Source organism: Sorex araneus, chromosome 1, assembly GCF_027595985.1.
Source record: "Sorex araneus isolate mSorAra2 chromosome 1, mSorAra2.pri, whole genome shotgun sequence".
In the NCBI taxonomy this organism is placed as follows: domain Eukaryota; kingdom Metazoa; phylum Chordata; class Mammalia; order Eulipotyphla; family Soricidae; genus Sorex; species Sorex araneus.
In genome coordinates, this window is record NC_073302.1 from 131,519,690 (window position 1) to 131,542,655 (window position 22,966).

General features: G+C 39.5%; 1 protein-coding gene across 2 annotated transcripts in view; it reads right to left on the reverse strand.

Annotated features, from left to right (window-relative positions):
* The window catches only part of HCN1 (hyperpolarization activated cyclic nucleotide gated potassium channel 1), a 382,774-nt gene extending 362,773 nt beyond the window's left edge, over positions 1–20,001 (reverse strand). Inside the window, exon 1 of one of the 2 annotated variants that reach the window (XM_004608418.3) lies at positions 19,500–20,001. In XM_004608418.3, coding sequence (XP_004608475.2) covers positions 19,500–19,909 — 410 coding nt within the window. In that variant the 5' untranslated portion in view covers positions 19,910–20,001. The remainder of the gene's footprint in view (positions 1–19,499) is intronic. The other variant, XM_055132368.1, reaches the window with a different exon arrangement.
* Between the last annotated feature and the right edge of the window lie 2,965 nt (positions 20,002–22,966).

The window sequence follows — 22,966 nt, forward strand, 5'->3', positions numbered from 1 at the left end:
CTAGAAATTAGATCTTTATCTGAAACATTGTTTGAAAACATCTTTTCCCATTCATTAAAGTGTATGAATTTTGTTGTTGTTGTTGTTTGGTGTCTTAATTTTATCTAGAGTTTTTTTGTTTGTTTGTTTTGCCATCCATAACCATTTTTATTTGATGTAGTCCCATTTATTTATTTTGGTTTGAAGGCCATATCTTGCAATACTTAGGGCTTGCTTACTCCTGGCTTTGTGCTCAGAGGACTATTTGCAGTGCCTTGTATCTACCCAGGGTCAACCACATGCAATGCAAATGCTTAACCCCTCTACTTCAGCTGCAACCCTTAATTGTATTTGTCATCTTCGCCAATAGAATCATCACTAAAGGCACCACCAATGACCAGATCTTGGAGTTTTATGCCTGTATATCTTCAATTTAATTATGGATCCTGAGCTAATCTCATAGTCTCTGTTACGCTCTAAATTAAATTTTGTGTTTCATATGAAATATAGGTCCAGTTTCATTTATTAGCATGTGATCATCCAGTTTTCACAACACAACTTGTTGAAGAGGCTTTTAGTTTTATATGATGGACCCAGCATCTTTGTCATAGACTAACTATCCATATACCTGAGGGTTTATCTCTGGGTTCTCAAATTGGATGTATTAATCAGTTTGTTCTTATTCAAGTGCCATGTTGTTTTGATTACTACAGATTTATAGTATAATTTAAAGTTAGGAAATGTAATACCTCTTAACTTTTTTTAGAGTGACTTTGATTTTTAGATGAGCTCTATGATTCCATACAAATGTTATTAGAGATCATTATAAATCCTTTAAGACTGTTACTGAAATTTTGATAGGGACTACACTGAATCCGTATAAACGTTTATGGTAGGATGACAATTTTGACAATGTTGATTCTACCAATATAAGAACATGGAATATTTTTCCAATTTCTGATTTCTCGAGAGCATTTTGTAAGCATGTGCCTTACAAAACTTCACATATTATTCTTTGCCTTTCTTTAGTTCTCTATTTATCTAATAAATTTTCTCAAGCAACTGTATTTCATTATTATGAACTTCATGATGAATTACAACTCATAAACTAATAAGTAACAGTTATATATTTCTAGATTGTAACTTAATAGCAAACATTGATCTTCTTTGTAGTAACTTTGTATGTCTTCAATAATTTCTGTGGCTAAAGATTTACAGTCTCTATTTTTGTACTTCCCAATGCCTTCAATTTGAGTATATCTCCTCATTGCTATTTTTGTCTATTCATTTTGATATGCAAGGATTACATTTTAAAGAATTCAGAAAAACATAATAAAAGGAAACAAAAAGTATTTTTAGAAAGTAGGATTGTTTTCACTTGTCCTCATTTTTTATGTAGTATTAAACTTAAGTAGATATCAAAGAACTATTTATAGTTCTATATCCATCATATTTGCCTGCCTAGATAAGAATACTTCTATTTTCAACATGTACCTTTACCATCCCACCTCCTCACTATCAAGTATTTATTAGGTTTTTAGATATAAAATTTTCCAATAATTATATTTTTACCATTAGATCCAATGAAAATGATTAACTTTAAATGAAGTTCTGGGAATACCAAAGCCAATACTTGGCTAATGGGGCACCCACTTTTAAAAACAGGGAATTTTGCCAATAACTAATATTCTTATAGTGAAATGCCAATATATGAACTCTAATAGCACTTTCATTTTTATAAAGCCAGAAAAAAAAAGATTAAGTCACTGGATTAGGAAATGACTGAATTCTTCTGGGGACAAAGGACAGTGGTTAAGATCCTGGGCTCTCAGCCAAATCCCCGGGTTCAAATCCATACTGATCCCTTTAAAAATTATTTGGCCACTTATGTACTCAAAATCTGGTTGTCTACCAAATAATATGGTACAAAGAGTACCCTCCATTGTATTGTTCGAAAGGCTCAATACAATAATATAAATACAAAAAATGTGACACACAGAATTTAGCAAGTACTTTTTAATTTTGACCATCTTTTATAGAACAACCCATTGACTCTGTGGCCTTTCCCATGAATGACCAGTTAAAACGTCTTTTAAAAATAAGAAAATAATTCTATTTCCTACTAAACTAATGAAAATAATGACAGAAAATGCTTAAAAGATTTATTTACTCTGGATGTGCAACACAAAAGTATGATTTTTAAAGAAAACAACAGACACGGTACATATGGTGAACTTTATTCTAACTCAGGTGAAGTAGCAAACACCTCAGGTCTATTATGAAAAGAATTTGAGACTAGGCCGGATACCGGGGCAGCCCCAGCCGGGGACGGTGCTCGGCTCCGGCCGGCCGGGTTTTCGGCCCGGGTGCCCATGCCTCTGCAGAGCCGGTGGATGTGGAACGAGCGGGAACCAGAGACAGCTTTAGGAATTGGGGTTCCAGCAAGTGCTTGCACCCATGTATGGAGACTGTGAACTAACTTTGGCTACATGCTGTTCCAGGAAGGGAAATGATTCATTTTCAAACTTAAATCTTCGCGGACTTAATTACTATAGAGCTGTATTCTTAGGGGATAAATTCCAACAAAAATAGTGAGTCTGTTTTGAAACTCTAACAACAATAGTGAGTTATGTGTTGAAATCTGGAATGTAATCAAGGTAAAGAGAAAAGGAAGTGAAATTATCACTCACGTACGGGGTGGATTGGGGGGTGAGGGGTGGGATGTATACTGTTTTTTTGTTTGTTTGTTTATTTTGTTTTTGCTTTTGTTTTTGTTTTATTGGTGGTGGAATATGGGCACTGGTGAAGGGATGGGTGTTTGAGCATTGTGTAACTGAGATATAAGCCTGAGAACTTTGTAACTTTCCACTTGGTGATTCAATAAAATAAATTTAAAAAAAAAAGAATTTGAGACTATAGACATTCACTTTGGTTCAATTATGACAAGAGAAACAAATGTAAAAATACTATATATATATATATATTAAATCACAGTGACGTTTCCATCAGATTCTACTTTAAAATAGAATCATGAACCTCTAACTATTACTTTATATGGCTGTCTTTCTTTGGCATTAAATGTTTACAGTAACGTGCCTGTGGTATCTGTGACACTGATTTAGGGACACATAGTGGTCAATACTATCTCTTGCTGTTTGCCTGCAGTGAGCTCTCACATAATTAGGGCTGAATACACTGCACTTTTAAAATTAAACCAAGCCTCTGGGAAAGAATCAAGGAAATAGATGGTTAAAGGACATCCAGGCAATTAACAAGCATGATAAAGTAAAAAACTGAAGACCAGAAAGTAGGTTAAGAGCTTTTTTCTATTTCCAACATGATTCGTTGGTACAGAAGGAATATACACCAGCTTCATTTTACTGAGGATGGAATTATAGATCAGTTCATATTTTAACCATTAAGTAAATTTCTTTGCTTTTTTCCAAAGAATTTTTCATGTTTAGGCACACACTACAAACATGATCTAGACTTTACTGCTTTCACAAAATGGCCGGAAATACTTTGTTTCTGGAATCACAGCAGTGTAGCCATGAGTTAACAAAGATTTAAATACTAAAAACAGCTTTTTAAAATAGAAACAAAGAAAATTTTTTAAAAAGTGTAGAAGTGCTGATATTTGTTATGGGTCTACCAAAAATCTGAAAAATAGTAAAGGGTTATAATTTTAGGTGATAAATAATATGTAGTTGTGCATAACAATTTTCTCTAGTGGATTCGAGTTTTGTATAACTTCCCCATTAATATTATTTTTCTCTTTCTTTCTCTTTGTTCACTTTTGCTTTAGCTCCACACCCAGCAATGCTAATGGGTTACTCCTGGCTCTGCACTTAAGAATTACTCCTGGTGATGCTCAGGAGACCATATGGGATGCTGAGGAACAAGCTTGGGTCTACTATGTCTGAGGCAAGCATCTGATCTGCTGCACTATAGCTTCAGCCTCAGCCTATTAATAATCTTTACTTCTATTAAACTTAAAGCTCTATGTCATTGTCTCTTTTACTAAACTACAAGTCTCTAATGGCAATCACTTGGCTTCATTCTTTTTCCATTTTATATTTAAAGCATTTCATAGCCTCTATAAGCATATTAAGCACTCAGTAAATATTCACTGCATGAATGAATTCATGTGCGTAATCCCATCTCATAAACCCATCATGATTATTTCTTTATTTTACCTATATATTAGTTACTAAGAGTATAATTAAAAGTAAAAACAAGATTTAATCTTTATTAAACACATTAAAGATAACATCCAATTACTTTATCATAAAATATTAAGGAAATATATCATTTTCTCAAATATTACAGAATAACTTCAAAGAAGTTAAATGTCTTATTCTGTGTTAATAGCTACGGAATCATCGGGGTGGTCGCTGAAGGCTTGAATTACTGACAATTTTGTTAAGTAAGCTAACAATAACATCTGCTCCATCGATTGAGTCTTCCTTTCACAAAGTACTTACTTCTCAAGTAGCATGCAGTGATGCTATTTGAAGTCTTTTATCATCTTAGAACTTCTTTCAAAATTAGTGTCAATTCTTTCAAACAAATACTGATGCTGTTTCATCAACTAAGTTTATGTCATACTAGGCTGGAAAGAAAAAACAGAGGATAGGATGCTTGCCTTGCACACAATTGACCTATGTTTGATCCCTGGTACCACATATGGCCCCCCAAGTCCAACCAGGTGTGTTCTCTTACTGCAAAGCCCAGGAGTTCCACCTAAGCATCACCAGGTATGGCACAAAACAAACAAAACATATACCCTTCTGTAAATCTTCTGCTTTCATTTTAAAACTACTCATACCACCTTCACCAGACTAGATCCTAACTCAACAAATCCAACTGAATTCCATGGGGCGTCAAAAGAATGCCTGGCCGCCCACCTACGAGATGGTCTGATTTCTTCATCAAGACCCTGAATGAACGGTTTGATGCTCTTCATGTTCCTGGAAGGAACAGATGCCTATTGGGCTACAATAGCATGCGACAGGGACAAATAGAGATGTTACTATGCCCGCTAGAGCAAATCGATGAGCAATGGGATGACAAGTGATACAAGTGAAGTGATACTCATGCACAGGAAGCATCCTACTTCCTAATCAGGTTTCTTCATAAAATTACTATAATGCAATCACACCTTCACACTGTACTTCTAACTAGTTTCTATGGTAGCATACTATAATTGCAGTGATTTCCTCTACCTGAACCTCTCAACATTATCCAAAAACATAGGAATCATCCTGCAAAATGTATTTTAAACTGACATTTTTACCTACTCCCATGAATTACAAATGTTGTTAATAGCATACAGAATGATGAATTCTTTACAGAATGTTTACCATTCACCTTGCAAAATCCACAAGAAAATCACTAGCAGTGTAATTTGCAGCCATATGAAACCTATTTTAAAAAGTCTCGAAGAAGTCTAAGAGATAGTGCAGTGTGTAGGGCACACACAACCAAACTAGATCCAATCCCTGGCAATCCATATGATCCCACAAACCTCCACTAGAAGTGATCTCTGAGTTCTGCAGCAGAGCCAGTGGTAAGCCCCAAATATAGCGGCTTGTAGACCCAAAAGAAAACAAACAAATGAATAGAGCAACAACAAAAATACTTGAAGGCTGAAATACCTCCTTGATCAATGAATCACAAAAGGACATAATATATCAGTAAGCATGAAAACAACATGGGTCTCCTTGAATATCTCCTTTAGGCTCTTGTCAATAACCAGGTAGGTACACTGTCAATAATCAATGTTATTTTGAAATAAATCTTTCATTTCTGAGCAGTAGGTCTCAACAGTGGGCTTAAAATATTCAGTAAGCCAACGCTATAAATAGCTGTGCTGTCAACCAGCTTATGCGTTTGCATTTACAGAGCATAGACAGAGGCTTAGTATCATACTTAAGGTCATTAAATATTTTGAATTGGAATTGAGAATTGGATTCAATTTATGGTTGCATATTTATCAGTTCTGAACAAGAGAACCAGCCTTTCTTTTTTGTTGTTTTTTACTTGTTTTTTGACTTGGAAGTGAGGATGTTGGCTTTTCCTCTCTAGCTATGAGTCTTATATTGCATCTGCCTCTAACAAGGGGCATTTTTTTGTCCTTATTGAAAAGTTACTTGCTCAGTGTGACCTCATTCAATGATCTAAGCCTGGCATTCTGCATGAGTTACTATAGCTTCCACACAGCATCTGCTGCTTTACCTTGTCATTTCATATTAAAGAGATATGCTATTTTTCTTAAACATTATGTAAAAACCTTGGAGAGCTTCAAACTTTTCTGCTTAAGATTCCTGAGCATCTCTAGCAATGATCATTAAGAACAGAGCCAGGAGAGAACACTGAGCACAGTGGGATGTGGCCCAAAACCTAAAATTAAAAAAAAAATCCTCTCACACCTGTAAGGATATCCTATATCAAAAATACTAGAAATGATATATGATATAAAGAAAAAGTAACCCTAATAAAATTGTTGATTAAAACTCAAATAAGTCCTGTCTTTAAGGAATACAGTTATAGGACCATTCTCAAAATATTTTAAATAAAATAAATCTACCACATTATCCCCAATTTCATTCTTATGTATCTATCTGAATAAGTGGTCTGAAACAGTTGTCACTGTCACTGTCATCCCATTGCTCATCGATTTGTTCGAGCGGGCACCAGTAATGTCTCTCATTGTGAGACTTATTGTTACTGTTTTTGGCATATTCAATACGCCATGGGTAGCTTGCCAGGCTCTGCCGTGCAGATGCAATACTCTCAGTAGCTTGCCGGGCTCTCTGAGAGAGGCAAAGGAATCAAACACGAGTCGGCCGCATGAAAGGCAAATGGCCTACCACTGTGCTATCGCTCCAGCCTGTGAAAAAGTTATAACAGAAATTTGAATAACTACCAACTCTCCTACATTAAGTGCAAGTTTACAAGAGAGACAGAGATATGTGTTTAAAAGAATATGGGCTGCTTCTTAGCAGAGACAGAAGAAAATGACTTTTGAGAGACGGTTATATAAAATTTCTACTGTTTTTTTCTACTTCATAGTTCTTAGAATATAAAAAGATTTCTGATATAGTCTATTGTGTTTATAATAATAATCAGTTATCATACAGTACTTTACAATTCTTTATCATCAATTGGTTCAATCAGTAGGTAGAGGCATGCCAAATCACCTGAAAAAAATAAATGTTTAGAGTCCCTCATCTCATATATTTTGAGCTATCATTTTGTACATTATTGCAAAGACCCATATAAGTCTCTGTTAGACCCCTAGTGAACAAAGAATAAATCCTGAAACTAAATCACTTGTTTTAGGGAGAATGCTCTTCACTCCTTAGACAAGAATTTCTGTCTATAATATCTAATTTTTAAATGGCTTGTCTGAATAAACCTCTGTCTCCCTGTGTCTTCTATATACCAGTTTATTAAATTTCTATGGAAGAATGTTAGTTTTAAATTGGGAGCCAGAAAAGAAACGTACTTGAAGTAAACCACATTGGGGTCATCTGTGGTCCAGACTTCTACGAGGGTGAAAGGAAACTGAACAATATTTTACATACATGGCTTCACGTTCAGACATTCTACTTAAGGAGAATCATAACGGACACCATGTATGTGCATAGAAAGTGTTTTCTTCTCTCAAATAAATTACCTTTCTTAATTGCTTCCATTTACAGTTATAATAGATTAATGCATATAGATGACCACACAAAGCATGATTTCTAAACTCTTCATATATAGACACTATATATTATAAAGTTTTTCCAAACTATATGATAAAAAAAATTCCCTCATTTTATAGCTGAGGAGACTGGATTCCAAATACTATGGTGATAAGGCCAGAATTCTAATCAAAATTATATGGGTTCAGAGTCTGTATACTTAAAAAAAATTACCTCAAAACATGGCCATAATCTTTTATGTTAATGAACAATGTGGGAAGTTAATAAACCAGTTAGCTTTCTTGGCTGATACATATTTAATTTATATAACCAAAACTTCAGACTCACCATTGTCTTTCCATTACAGATTAGCTGTACTATAATCTTTACCTAAATTAATCTTTATTATATTATTTACATTATGAATTCCAGCTACGTATTATTCTGAGGAAGCCTATGCCCTATGATTTGTTTTCCTTTGTATATACCATTGTTTAATTCCCTGATTAATGGAGGTCATTTTTATTTGCTTGTTTTAAATATGACCTATGGTATTTTATATGAAGTTACAGACAGTAGTTCCCAGCAATGATTACCTACTGCCATTATTCTTCAAATGCCCTTAAAATCACTCCTCTGGTGCTCTCTGCTTGTTTATCCCTGTTTAGTTTGGTTTCCTTTGAGTATATCTGTTTGAGATCCTTCTGAGACTTCTTTCAAGTTCTGTGCTAGATCCTATATAGTATCTTCCATGTCTGCACAACTTAGCAAAATTCCTCCTTGTTAAGAGAACCTTATCATTAAGTAACCTGCTAACAAAGGATTCTAGTCAATATCAGAGTTCTGTAACTCTAAATCATGATTTCCTTCTAATATCATGGCAGTGTATCAATTTCTTAAAGAAATGCTTTGAGGATTCTGTAGGCTTTATTATACTGACATATAACAAACAGTGCTTTTCCCATTTCTTGTTATGTAACTTTGATGGGAAGTTTTAGTTTAGATGTTTTGTTTTGTCTTATTTTCTGACTCGGTTCTAAAGCTTCTTTGTGAGGATACTTGGGTCTTTGTTTCACACTACTAAGTATTCTTCAGATTTTTCAGAACAGAAATCATATTCCTTTTTCTCTGGAAGATTTTTTTTTAAATTTCTCTGTAAAGTTCATATGTCCATTTTCATATTTGTTCTCATCTGGAAATCTTTATAGAGAATCCAACCTTCCTTTTAATTTCAATGCTTATTCTAAGAAATTTTCTAGAGTTTATGTACCAATTCATCATATTCAAGGTTTTGATTTTCTGGCAACTCTTTTCATAGCATTTGGGATGTGGAGGTGGGGGGAGTGTTGGTTTGCTGCTTTTTAGTTTTCCCATAGATAAAATATTTTCCTGAAGACACCATTCATATTTAAATTAGCGATGTATTATGGGCCCCAGCAACAGCAAAGTGCTTGCCTTGCTGCGTTCTATCCCAGTACCCCATATGGTTCCCTAATCCAGAGTGATCCCAGGAATGTAAAGCCAGGAGTAAGCCCTGAGCACCGGTAGGTTTGGCTTCCAAAATAAAATAGTGTTGCAATTTGCTCTTATCTCATTGACTTCTCTTTTCTATGGACTTTCTTTTGCTTCTTGATTTAGTCTTTTTCTTTTATAGCAATGTTTTCTCAAAAGTCTTATAATATTTTGCTATCAGATATTAGATATAATTATATTTAATATAATTAGATATCAAAATTATATTTTGATATCTAATGTGATTAGATATCAAAATATAATTATAGTCTATGTAAGTGCATGTGGCTTTCAGCCATGTAATTAGGCAATAAACAAGATTTTTTTTTTTTTTATTGGAAGACCTTGAACTACCTCCCATTGGAAGTATTTTTCTCCAATTTCCTGCCTAGGGATTTGACATAGCTCCAAGCATTCTAATGTTAGGACTGAGTTTTGTTTTCACTCAGGAGACCCTTACTTAATCCTTTTTAAATCCTTTAAGCCTAGCTTTCCTGAAAACTACTTCCTTTTTTATTCCTTTAATTTTTTTTATTAAGACACCGTGATTGACAAAGTTATACATAGTTGAGTTTCAGGCAAACCAAGTTCTAACATCAACCACATCACCAGTGTCAACTTCCCTTTCCATGTCCCAAGTTTTCCTATCATCCCCGAGTCTGCCTCCTTTTAAGTTTGGATTTTGTTGTTTGCAACTCATGTTTTCAGTTTTGTTGGTTCTGTGGTTCAGATATATAGAACAGTTCTACACTTCATTTGTTCTACACCCCTGACTTATCCACCTATTAACTTATGTCCTGGATTCTTTCAGGGTACAATGGTGAATCACTGCAGAAGTAGAAAAATTTCTCTATTAGATTTCTAGCCTTCAGAATGTATGTAAGATGTTTACGTCTCCACATTTTCTTTACTTCTATTTGTCTATGTGTCTGTCTTTCATTTTAATAAATTGGATTGGTTTGAAGGGAGAAGAAAGTACTGAGTTTAATTTATCATTCTTGGGGCTGGAGCAGTAGCACAATGGGTAAAGTGTTCTCTTTGCACATGGCCAACCTGAGTTCGATTCCCAGCATCCCATATGGTCTCCTGAGCACTGCCAGTAATTACTGAATGCAGAGCCAGGAGTAACCCCTGTGCATAACTGGGTGTGACCCAAAAAGAAAAAAATCTACCTTTCTTCTTACAAATTTGAAGGATCATTTATACCAGAAGTCTGCCTCTTGTAGGTAAAAAGTCCATAAAACAGAATCAAGACTCAAAAGAGCAAAAGCACTAGTTCAGTTCTTACTATCTCTTGCCTACCCTTACAGTAGTTTCCTTTAGTTATAGCTTTCATGGGTGGAGGGGAGCAGGGGCAGTTTAGAAGAGAAAACAGATTATTTTTCCATCCATCCAATAAAATTTTTTAGAAGTCTGTTATGTGCATGAGAGAGATAGTACTGGGGTTAAGGTACATGTATTGCATGCAGTTGATCCTACTTTAATCCCTGGCACTACCTATGATCCCCCAAGTACTGCTAGGTATGAAATATGAGCACAAAGAAAACAAGCTTCTCTGAACACCACTGGATGTGACCAAAAAATTTTTGTAATTAAAAAAGTTATGTTTAGTTTGCAATTTTTCTTTGAAGAAAAAGAAAATACATCCCTTTATAAAAACATGGTACAGAAGTGTTCAAATTAGGAGTATTCATAATACTCAAAAGATGATACAATCCAAATGTATACTAAATTATCACCGTCAGTGTCATCCCATTGCTCATCGATTTGCTCGAGTGGGCACCATTAACGTCTCTATTGTGAGACTTGTTGTTACTGGTTTTGGCATATCAAATACGCTACAGGTAGCTTGCCAGGCTCTGCCGTTCGGGTGAGATACTCTCAGTAGCTTGCCCGGCTCTCTGAGAGGGGCGGAGGAATCAAGCCCGGGTCAGCTGCGTGCAAGGCAAGCACCCTACCCACTATTATAGAAAAATTATAGACAAATAAAATTTGGTGTATTCATAGAATGGAAAAGTATTCAGAAAAAAATTACATGCTACAACAAAGATGAAACTTGAAAATACTATGCTCAATGAAAGAAATCAATAACAAGGCACTGGAGCAATAGCACAGCAGGTAGGGCATTTGCCTTGAACTCGGCCAAGCCAGGTTCGATCCCCAGCATCCCATATGGTCCCGTGGGTACTGCCAGGGGTAATTCCTGAGTGCAGAGCCAGGAATGCCCCCTGTGCATCACCAAAAAGCAAAAAACAAAAAAAAATCAATAACAAAAGTCTACATATTGTAAGCTTCCCTTGTTATGAATTATCCAAAGATTTGAAGAGAGAGACAGAAACTAGAGATTAGTGGTTCCTTAAAATGGAAACTAGAGATCAGTGGTTCTCCCCTCTGTGAGGGGAGAACACCTAAGAAAGAGTGTTCTTGGAGTAATGAAATTGTCTAGAATGGATCCTGGTAATCATTACAAAACTGTGAACATAGAAAAAGACAGTCTCATACCACTTAACTTTATTTCTCTGTTGGTTTTTTTGAGGTGCTATAGTGTCAGCACCAGAGCAATTCCAACCATGGTGTCTGGGGGTTCAACCAGTGCCAGGGATCACAACCAGGCCCTCCACCTGCAAATCACGTGACCCAGGCTACTGCGCTATCTTCCCAGCTGACTCATAAGCTGTATGTAAGCAAATTATTTGGTAGATGAATTATGTATCAAAAATACCAATTTAATAATAAAGCATCTGAGAAAACTTGGCAGGAAGAAAATTATTATGTATATTTTATGGCATTATAAAAATTATGAATATAAATAAAACTGAATAATACTGATGAGGTCATTTAGTTTATATTCTAATTAGATTTTAATTCCAGAAGACTATAGACTAAAAAAAGTTATATATTCAGAGAGAAAAAAGCCCAGATAGAAAATCACCAACAGGGCTGGAGCAATAGCACAGTGGCTAGGGCGTTTGCCTTGCACTCTGCCGACCTGGGTTCGATTCCCAGCATCCCATATGGTCCCCTGAGCAACGCCAGGAGTAATTCCTGAATTCCTCAGTAAATGAGCTAGGAGTAATTCCTGTGTATCACTGGGTGTGACCCAAAAAAGCAAAAAAAAAAAAAAACAAACAAAGAAAATCACCGAGGCAGCAAGTATCACTGGTGGTCATCCTAATCTCAATGACAGAGAAAATAGCTAAGATGCAAAATGACAAGAACCAAATCTAGAATTTTGGACAGAGGGTTTAAATATCACATCAACAGTTCTTGGACATAAGGGCACTTGACTGGTAGAAGCTAAAAATTGACCAATATAACTAGAAATCAGTGGAGAAATTGTGCAAGATGAGTTTGTTTGGGTTATCAGAAATCATGCAAGATCTTGCAACTCAATGTAGATTTGTCAAGTATATTTGAAAAGGAATAAGAGACATTTACAGATCTACTGGAAAAATAACATCATTAGATCTGCTTCTCTAACCAAAAATATTTTAGTGCTGAAAATGCAGATACGAATTTTACCTTTTAAGATAAATTGTTATTCTATGATGAATAGAACAATAGGATAGTTCTTGTTACCATATGAACCTCAGTATTAGTAATCTTTTATCATTCTTAGAATTGTAATTAATTTCTCAACTAGTAGTAGTAGCAGTGAATCTCAAAGACCCCTTATTAGATAGAAAAAACTTCCAGCAAGAAAGACACCCGCTGACCTGGGTTCAATCCCTGATAGGCATCACTGAAGGTCCCTGACAACCAAATTTAGTGATCCCTAAATGTAGAGGCATTTAAGCCCTATAAACCATCAGGGTGGTCTCCCCACACAAAAAGAACCATAAACTAAAATTAAATAAATAAAATCCCCTTACATAATAATACAAAATGTTCAGTGAGCAATTTCATTCCATAAATCGGATGTTGAAGAAACTTCTTTGTCCTACCTACCTCTTTTCAGAAAAATATACCCAGAAGTCCATGCAAATATACCTTCTTCCAAGTGAACAAATAGAACATGCTGCCCCAACTGCACCCAAGGCCACTAACAGCTCCCAAAATCAATCCCCCCCAATTTGGGAAGCTCGGCAACTCTGCCGGATGTAATGAATATAAATGCACAAAGATGTTTGCTCTATTGCTCTATATAAGTGGAAATACTGCAAAAAACCCTAATGGTACAAATATACAAATCATTGATAACTCTGTGTGTGTAAATAGCCTTACCTCTTTAGAATAAAAGCTAGTTCCTGAAACATAAAAACAAGTCATCAAAGAGATAGTACAGAGAATAAGAAGTTTCTTTGCTTGTTTTTTCATGTGGATTCAAATCCCATGGACGACAACAGTGATTCCTGAGCACAAAGCCAGGTGTAAGCCCCAAACACAGCCAAGTTGGCCTAAAAATCAAAATTAATGAATACATGATAAATAATAAAATAAAATAAAAACAAGTCCATTTGTGAGTATAATTGTTGAATGGGAAACTAGTGGCCAATGATTAGATGAAACAATTTAAAAATAATAAAAGGTACTTACAAATTTGAAAAGTCTTGAGGCAAACTTAGGTAAACTGTGTCAGGCAAATGTTTAATTCAAAAATTCAAAAACAAGCTACTTGATGAGGCTGGAGAGATTGTAGGGCTTTTTTCTTGCACGTGGCCAACTCAGGCTCGATCTCCAGTTTCCAGCACCTGATAAGGACCCCTTGCTCGAATAATCACTGAGGTCAGAGTGATCACTGCATAGCCAGGTGTGGCATCCAAAACCAACATATTAATAATAATAATAATAATCTACTTATATAATAATTTTTATGTTGTTTTTGTGCATGAAATGATACACAGATGTCCCCTGACCCTGAATAGTTTCTATTGCACATGCAAAACATATACACAAATACACACAGGGCTATAATTATCACAACCATAAAAATTCAAAGATGTATTAGGAATCATCGCCATTTACCCTAAGATGTACATTCAGATACCTTCGCAAAGGAATTATTTTTAGAATCAAAAATTGTATCGGGAAATAGTCATTGTCTAGGCATGGAGACACTTTTCTCCCTCAGTTTTACCTCTTCTGAAGTACTGTCAGCCGAATTCATAGTTTGCTGCCTTTTTTCTTGCTTTTTGTGTTTTTGTTTTTTTTAAGGCCACAATTGGAAGTGCTCAGGGCTCTGTGCTCAGATTACCCCTCAAGGGTCTTTGGGGACCATATGTAGGACCAGGTTTCAAAGCAATGGTGGCCGTGAGCAAGTCAATTGTCTTACCCATGGTTTGTACTCGCTCCCACCCAGTTGATTTCTTCTTTAAGCAAAATAATAATGATGTGCCACAAATGCTGAAATCCTTCAATACTTTTCATGCACTGCCAATGGTCTACTACAATTTGTACTGTCCTTACAAGAAACCAACAAATTCTATTCTAACTCATCTGAAATTGACTTTTCAAGTGAATAATGAAGTGAATTATCTATTAAACACAAGAACTAGACTAAAAAAAAATCAAATGCATATATGAAAGTTACATCAGATGCAGTCTGCTTACCTCATACAGAGGTAAGTGACCTCATACAGAGTTTAGATTTTGTGACACAAATCTATTGATTGGAATAATACAAAATTACAATTACATATCTAACTACTAGTTTAAAAGTTTACTATTTAAACTTTTAGTTGTTCATGTTTTCTGTTGTAGATTTTAAAAAGCACGTAGTCTAAACAGATTTTGTTAAATAAGCCTATTATAATGAGTGAAATATCATTATAATGCATTTAAACTTTGTTTATTATTCAGCATGCAATTTCAAAATCTAAGTCTACATAATTAAATATGAATTATTAAAAATGCACCTGCCCAATTATTCTCAATTTATAGCAATCCTACAAAAGTGTTAAAGGGAATGTGGCTCAGAAAAAAATCTGAAAACATCTTGTAACATTTTATTAATATTGCACCACTGTAATATCTATAAAATTGTTTATTAAAATTTAACAAAAATTAGGCTTTTTAGTTCACATATCTTCTAAGAAAAAGTAATTTAAAAAACTGATACCGCCAAATCTCTCAAATAACTCCATTTTAATTAGGCCTAACAGTTGGTAGGGCGATTAAAAATAACTTAATTGAATATATAAGATATAAAAAGATTCCACCTACCATGGAAAACAATAAAATCTTATGGTTAATTTTGGCTGTGTTCACAGGAAGAGCAAATAAAAGGAGCATTACTGGGAGAATACAGAGTGTATTCAACTCAAAGACAACGAACAGTAAGCTAATTAGTCCATAAGCCCCAGAAGGCTTAATTGTTTTCCCCAGAGAGGCTTTGGAAACAAAAGGTGCCCCTTTGACTGAATGTAATATGGGTGAGGACTACCTTCAGCAATGACATCAGTGAACTCCTGTGAGCAGCAAGGTGGGGAACACAACACAAGCCAGGGATGGAAGATGAGCCAAGGCAATGACTTCAGGAAGTGACTCCAGTCCCTAGAGTCCTTATGTACTTAGGACATAGTTACTTATACTAATTGAGGAAAAGCAGTGGAAAAAACTAAGTCAACATATAAAATTGTCTCCCTAACTATATGCAAGACGTTGGAGCAGGCATATTAATTTTAAAAGATCCCTTACATAAGCATGATCCAATGAGATAATATTGAAACCCCTAACACAGCAAAAGGTAAGTTACTCCACAAATAAAACCACCATCCACAAAAGTACTCAGAATTTTCTTTCAGTCACTTAAGATTATATCATAACTACTGACAGACTGTGAATGCACAATGTTTGGCCAAGTGCCACATTTTTTATCAGATGAGTGAAAAGAAAATTTGAGCTTCTAAATAAATAATCAATCTTAGCAATTTCAAAAAAAAACATTACATTAAATCAATGGACTGGAGTGATAGCACAGCGGGTAAAGCGTTTGCCTTGCACGTGGCCAACCCGGGTTCCTTTCCTCCACCCCTCTCGGAGAGCTTAGCAAGCTACTGAGAGCATCCCACCTGCACAGCAGAGCGTGGTAAGCCACCCGTAGTGTATTCGATATGCCAAAAACAGTAACAACAAGTCTCACAATGGAGACGTTATTGGTGCCCGCTCGAGCAAATTGATGAGCAGTGGGATGACAGTGACAGCCACCGTGACATTAAATACATTAAATCAGCAAATTTAGTATTTGTGCACTGCTCACATAAACTTCGGTGAGACCTGGGCCGAGGAACTTGTCACACAAAGATAAAGAGTGATATTTTGAACGTTGTTATTCTCTAGTTTGGATGATCACATACCCTGATTATGAACAGACGGTTCTTCAGGAAATTCTCTGCATTTCTGACAGTATTAATAGTACTTGGCTCTTCTTTATTCTCTGAAGGTTTCTAACATCATCTCTCCTGAGAAAGAGGGGAAATACAGCGCCTCTACCCTACTTACACCGGAGGTAGGAGCAAACTACCCGCCAGACACAGCCATAGTGCTCTGGGCTCCAGCGGGAAAAACTGGCACCTAGTTAGCTCTCTCAGAGTCTCAGTGGGAACCGAGCCTGCCACTGGGGGGGAGTGGAAAGCAACCTGCCTCCGAACTCTTCCTGAGAAAGGCCAGGAGGAGCTCGTTAGCCCTGGTGTTCAAGTTAGGACATGCCCTGGAGCAGAGGCTCAGCCCTCAAGAAAGCAGAGTGTGGGTGCCAGAGAACAGGCTGAATAACCTCCCTGGCCGGGCAAAAGCTTATGAAAGCACCAAGGGGAAAAGCAGAATTTTCTGGGATCTTATTTATTCCCCAAAGCTCTCTCCCACATCAAGGCTATTGTTCTTCATTGCCATTTTCTCAGTTACTAAATATTGCCAAACATAGACTGACACTGTAGGAGTCTCAGCAAAGCACCCACCTTGAGTGTATTCTCAAGGAAAGGGTCTGAAGACAAATCCATCATCGTAACCATGACATTTGTCATGCAGGAGAATTTATCTACATCTAGAGAACACTTTAAAAAAAATCTGCCCAAATTTTATTGTGCTTACACTATCTTGATTGGTTACAGATTTTGAAGAGCTTTTATTAGTACTGAGATCATATAAAACATTAATGAACTAATGACATAAGCGCCTTCCACATGAAAGCATTTAGATGATTGCTTCTATAGTTTGACGTTTCAGAACACAAATGCATATTTTCAGTATAAGTTTAAATTTCTTTCAGATATTATCAAGATCCAGTGTAATAGTAATTGTTCAAGTAGTAATTGTTTAACATTGTTCAAGAAACTAAAGTGTCATATATAATCACTAGAGTATGTAATTAAACCAAGACTAGCATTCTATTTGATGTGATTATTAAACCACATATATTTCTGAAAATATTGTGCTTATGTTACTAAGATTAGAAGGCTTGTTTCTATGTAGAGTTTTTTCATGAAAATACTGTAATATGGGTTGCGACATTTATATTGTGGATTGTGGGAAAGAGAGTACATTTTATTTTAACCTTCAATTCAACCTTTAAATTTCTAAACAGGACAATCTTATACACTTTAGAACAAGGCCATTTATAAGTTTGTTCCGATATTCTTCCTAGTTGAAAAATAAATGTTTATTTTGCAGGCCCTCTATAACATGAACACTATTGAAAACTCCGAATGATCTACAGAATATAAAGGTTTTATAAGACCTCCTTATAAAACTGTAGTTTTGCATTTAGGAACCTTAAAAATTCTGCACTTCCTTAAATCCACCTACATTAAACATTTCTAGGACTACATATACACACATGTTCCCTATACAGTACACGTGCTTAGTATATATCGACATAAAATATCAGTATATGTAGCTATCAAAGGTCAGTATATATATATATATATGTGTGTGTGTGTGTGTGTGTGTGTGCGCGCGCATGTATCAAAATATCAACTAAAGTGATGTCGCTTACTACAAGCTTTGTGTGACTGGTGCATGAGTTTGCTACAGCTAAAGTCATTCAGAACAGTGGACAGCTCCCCTGAACCCAGGGAGTGAGTGGAAGGCTAAGATTTCTCTTACTTTCTAAACAGAACACAAAGAGTGAAGCTGTTTTTCATCGCTGTTTTGTGGAAGCCTGTTCACACCGCTCGATGTGCACACGTCGCCTTACACTCTCCTTCCTGTTTCGAACAAGTTCAGGTTGACAAATAAATGCATGCCCCCTGAGTTACTAGCTCTGTTGTTGCAGATGGGAAGCCCAACCTTACTCCAGCTACTCTAAACGGGGGGGGGGGGGGGGGGTAGGAGGGTGAGGGTGCAGCATGTGCGCACGCTAATAAGAGGATCCACTTGACGACCTTCATTTGACAGTCGCTAAACATGCTGAGAACCGAATGAATACGTGGGCGACAAATAAGAAGATTAGCCGATGTCTTTCTTCTAATTCTCTGAAACGGTGTCCCTTGACAGCTGACCGCTCGCTTGCCCTTATTCCGGGGCTGGGAAAATAAGACACAGATTTGTGCCTTGTGGACTTGCGGTCAAGGTCAAGAAAGGGTGTCTCGGGGTTCTGGAAGGAGGGTCGGGAAACGCCCCCCGCGTTGGTTTCAGGAACTCGGGGGCTTCCAGCCAGCCGCGCTTCAGCCGGATCCTGAGCAGCGCCCGTGGCACCGAAATCCCGGGTCGGAGACGGGGCGAGCGCAAACTGTCCTTCTCCCTCCCGTGGCCCACCCCCCGGCCACCCCCGGGCGGCCCGTGTCACGAAGCGGATGGAAAAACAGCTCCGCACTCCCTAAGGGTGCAAGAGCCGCTGTAACAGCGACGACCTGTGAGTCACCACCTCCGAACGCCCCTCGTCTCCTCCACCCCGGGAGCTCCTTCCCTTTGGGGAAAGGACCCCTTTCACGGGCTGCAGAACAGAGAGAGTGAGCACAGGAGGGTCGCCCCCACCCCCCTACCGCCCCCCTCCAACAAAAAAAAAATAGAAAGGAGGGGTGGAAAAAAATAAAACCACTTTGCACCCGCTGGTTCAACACTTCCATCGCCCAAGAAAAAGTTTCCCGGATCCAACTTAGCATGTTCCCCTCTCGAGGGGGCGCGGGGGTCAACCGTGGCACCTTTTACCTGCACCTGCCACCCCCCTCCCACACACACCAAAGTTCACGAGCCCGGGTGGACGGCGGGGTTCCCCGGGGTTCCCGAGCCACAGAAAACTCGGGGTCTCCCCCCACCCCGCACCCCCACCCGCTCCCGGGAGGAAACTAGTTGCGGAGCGGCGCCCGCTCGGCCCGGCCCGGCCCCGCGAGTCCCCGGGCCGCGTGTTGGAGGGCGCGGCCGGGCGGCGCCGGGAGCCCCTACCTGAAATCACTGTACGGGTGGATAATCCAGAAGCCTGCAGTTTTAACCCTTTCCTGCTCCTTCTCCACCGCCTTCTGGCTGCCGAACATACGGAGGGAGAATTTGTTGACCCCGGGCTGCAGCATGGAGGTGAACTGCCTCTGCATGAAGCCGTACTGCCGCCGGGGCCCCTCGGCGTCCTCGAAGCCCCCCGCCGGCTCCTCGCCGCCGCCGCCGCCGCCGCCGTCCACCTTGAAGCACACGGAGTTGCCGTGCTCCTTCGCGCCCGGCCCGCCGCCCCCCGGCGGGGTGCCCAGGCGCTTGTCGGCCGCCGCCGGCCCCGCGCCCGTCGCGGGCGCCTTGGCGGGGAAGACGCTGTTGCCATCGTCGCGGCTGTTGGACGAGGAGTTGGGCTTGCCGCCTCCCTCCATGCCCGCGGGACGCGGCCGGCCGCCGGGCGGCGGGGTGGGCACGACGCGGAGCGGGCGGCGGAGGGGGCCCGAGCCCGGCTGCCCGTCGCGGCGGCGGCGGCGGCGGCGGCGGCTGCTCCGCGCCCGCGCCCGCGCTCCTCGCTGCGCGCCTCGCTCCCGCCGCCGCCGCGGCCGCTGCTGCTGCTGCCGCTGCTGCTGCTGCTGCCGCCGCTGCTGCCGCCCTCAGCGGAGGCTGAGGCTGCCGAGCCCCGCGACGCCGAGCTCAGCCCTCGCGCCAGCGCCGCCCGCGGCCGCCCTCTGCTGGCCGCCGGCCGTCCCCGCCCGCCCGGGCCACGCGCTCGCCCGCCGCTGGTGCTCCGCTCCGGCGGCCCCGCGTGACATTGAACCCGGGAGCCCGGCGAGGTGTTTATCTTGCCCGTGCGGCGACAGTTCGCGGCGTCCCTGCTGGGCACGCGGGGGCGGCGAGGGCCGGGCGGCGACGAGGCGCCGGAGGATCTGCGTGCATCGGCGGGAGGACGCGGGCCGCCCGCAACTCAGCGAGAGGCTTGTCACGGTGCCTGAACGCCTGTTTGAATGATGCTATGGATGGGGAATGGGAGACGGCTGGGCTCTGCCTGCAGAAAAATCACGTGTACTGCTAGATGCACATAGGAAAATAAAGTCTCACAGTAAAGGGTGCAGGTCATGAGTAAACGGAAAGTGTGTTTTGTGTATGTGTGTACGTGTGTGTGTCTGTGTGTTTGTGTGTGCGAGCCTGCAGTGGGAGGCGAGATGCAGTCAGCGAACGGAACTAAGTCTGGGTAACCCAGGACAATAAGTGCATGGGACTTTTCGAATGAAGCCCTGCACCTAGGGACAAACAATTGACCAGCTTACACTTATCCTTGTTTATTCTCTCTGAGCTTCTTAAGCAGGGCATGGGATTCCTTTCGAACCAAGGCCACTCAGATCAACGCATACCCCAGGGAGATATTCCAGCTGCCAATTCTGAGACGAAGACGTGCTAGGGAGGCCTGGCCAGTGCTGACCTATCTTTTGAGATAAGTTATGTAATCTGCAAAACACACTAAGAGGTATGCTGTCTGTCAGTGTGCACCTACCCCTTGCCAGAACGCCAAGATGTCTTGGAAGCTAGGCAGGACGTAATTACCATTTCAGATGGGGAAAGTATTCTCCAGTGAAACGTACAATGTGCTATTGATGCTGAGGAGAGCATTCCAGATTCCTCTTATTCCCTCTGCGCCTCCCAGATCCACCGGATTAAGCTAAAGGCAGCAAGATGTGCTGCCAAACTCACTAGTCACTCAGCGGGACAGCCCCGACTCTGAAGAGCTTCAAGACTCCCAGTTGTCCTGAAACATCTGTTTCAGACACAAGACTTGCCTTCCTGCCCACAGAACACAGAAGACTATCCTGCCCTGCCAAAACTCCCTGATTATATTTGGTTTCTGTCAGTTACAACTACATTATGGGGGGAGAGGAGTGGACACCTCAGAGAGGGACGCTCTCTCTCTCTCTCTGTCTCTCTCTCTGTCTCTCTCTGTCTCTCTCTGTCTCTGTCTCTGTCTCTGTCTCTCTCTCTCTCTCTGTCTCTCTCTCTCTCTCTCTCTCTCTCTCTCTCTCTCTCTCTCTCTCTCTCTCTCTCTCTCTCTCTAACCCAAGGCCACTCAAGAGAAACCAAGTGGAGCCAATCCAAGAGATTCCCCAACGAACTAAACAGTGAAAAGGCAATTAATAACAGAAAGGCAGGGATGAAGGAGCAGGAGACATTTCCATGCCTTCAGGAGCAGCTCACAGAGGCTGGAAGGGAAGGGCTTCGAGAACAAAGAACAGAGAGATGTAACGAGACTCCTTAGGTCTCAGAGCTGAAAATCTTTTAAGATTTCCTCTTACCATTCTCCTCACCATGTCTATGCTAACTCCTTTTCAGCAGGCTTCATCCTGACTCAGACACCATCTGTTTTCAACTAATCAAAAACCAAAAACCCTAAGATATAAGTATCGGTGTCCAAATTTTTATGGTAGGAAATTTTTTTTAAAAATCTCTGGTCTATCAAAGTAGGGAATTTGGGAATCCAAGAAGTCAGTCAAGGTTAAGAGGTGACCAAGGGCAGAAGCAATCCAAAGGGATAGAGCAAAACAAACACCTCTTTAAAGCACAATTCTCTCTCCGAAGGGCCCCATTACTCAGGCAGATTTCCTTAATAGTCTAAAGATGTTCTCCCACTCTTCTCCCATTTGGCATCTTTCTCCAATCTCTCTATTTTCAGTCCTGGGTGTGACAATGTATATTTTAACATAAATTTTGAATTTTACAATAATTTAAAAATACGCCATCAAAAGAGTCTTGCAGAGCTTAAGTTGGATTTTCTTTCCTTCTCACCAATCCTATTTATTCTATTCCAAATTAATCATGACCTAGCATTTATTTCAGTAAGGATTTTTCTGAATTTCAGCAACTGCATTAAACTAACATGATAGAACTGCTGAAAAACATGATTGTGAAGTAGAAGAAATGTCTGAATAGAATTTTGAGTTATTGGTCGCTCAGGATAAATTTCAGACCATTTTCAGTCATTGGGCTTCTAGAAACAATACAATTTATTTGTAAACAAGAATGTATATCATTTTAATGTATAAACAAAGCTATCTACAGTTTTTTTAAAGGCAGCTGCCTTTATTCTATTTTCAGATTGTTGACTTCATATCACTAAGAAGAAAATGGCCTTGGGGCTGGAGCAATAGTATAGCAGGGAGGGCATTTGCCTTGCATGGGACTGATCAGGGTTCAATTCCCTGCATCCTATATGGTCCCCTGAGTAACACCAGGAGTAATTCCTGAGTGCAGAGAAAAAAGTAACTCCTGAGCAACACTAGGTGTGACACAAAAAGCCAAAAACCAAAATACAATACGGTGTTATGACTAAAGCCCAATCATGAACAACTTTGTAACTATATCTGATGGTGATTCAATTAAAAATAATAATAAAAGATATAATAAGTCATCTCTAAATAGAGAGAATATATCTTAAATAGAAGCTCTCTAAATATAAAAGA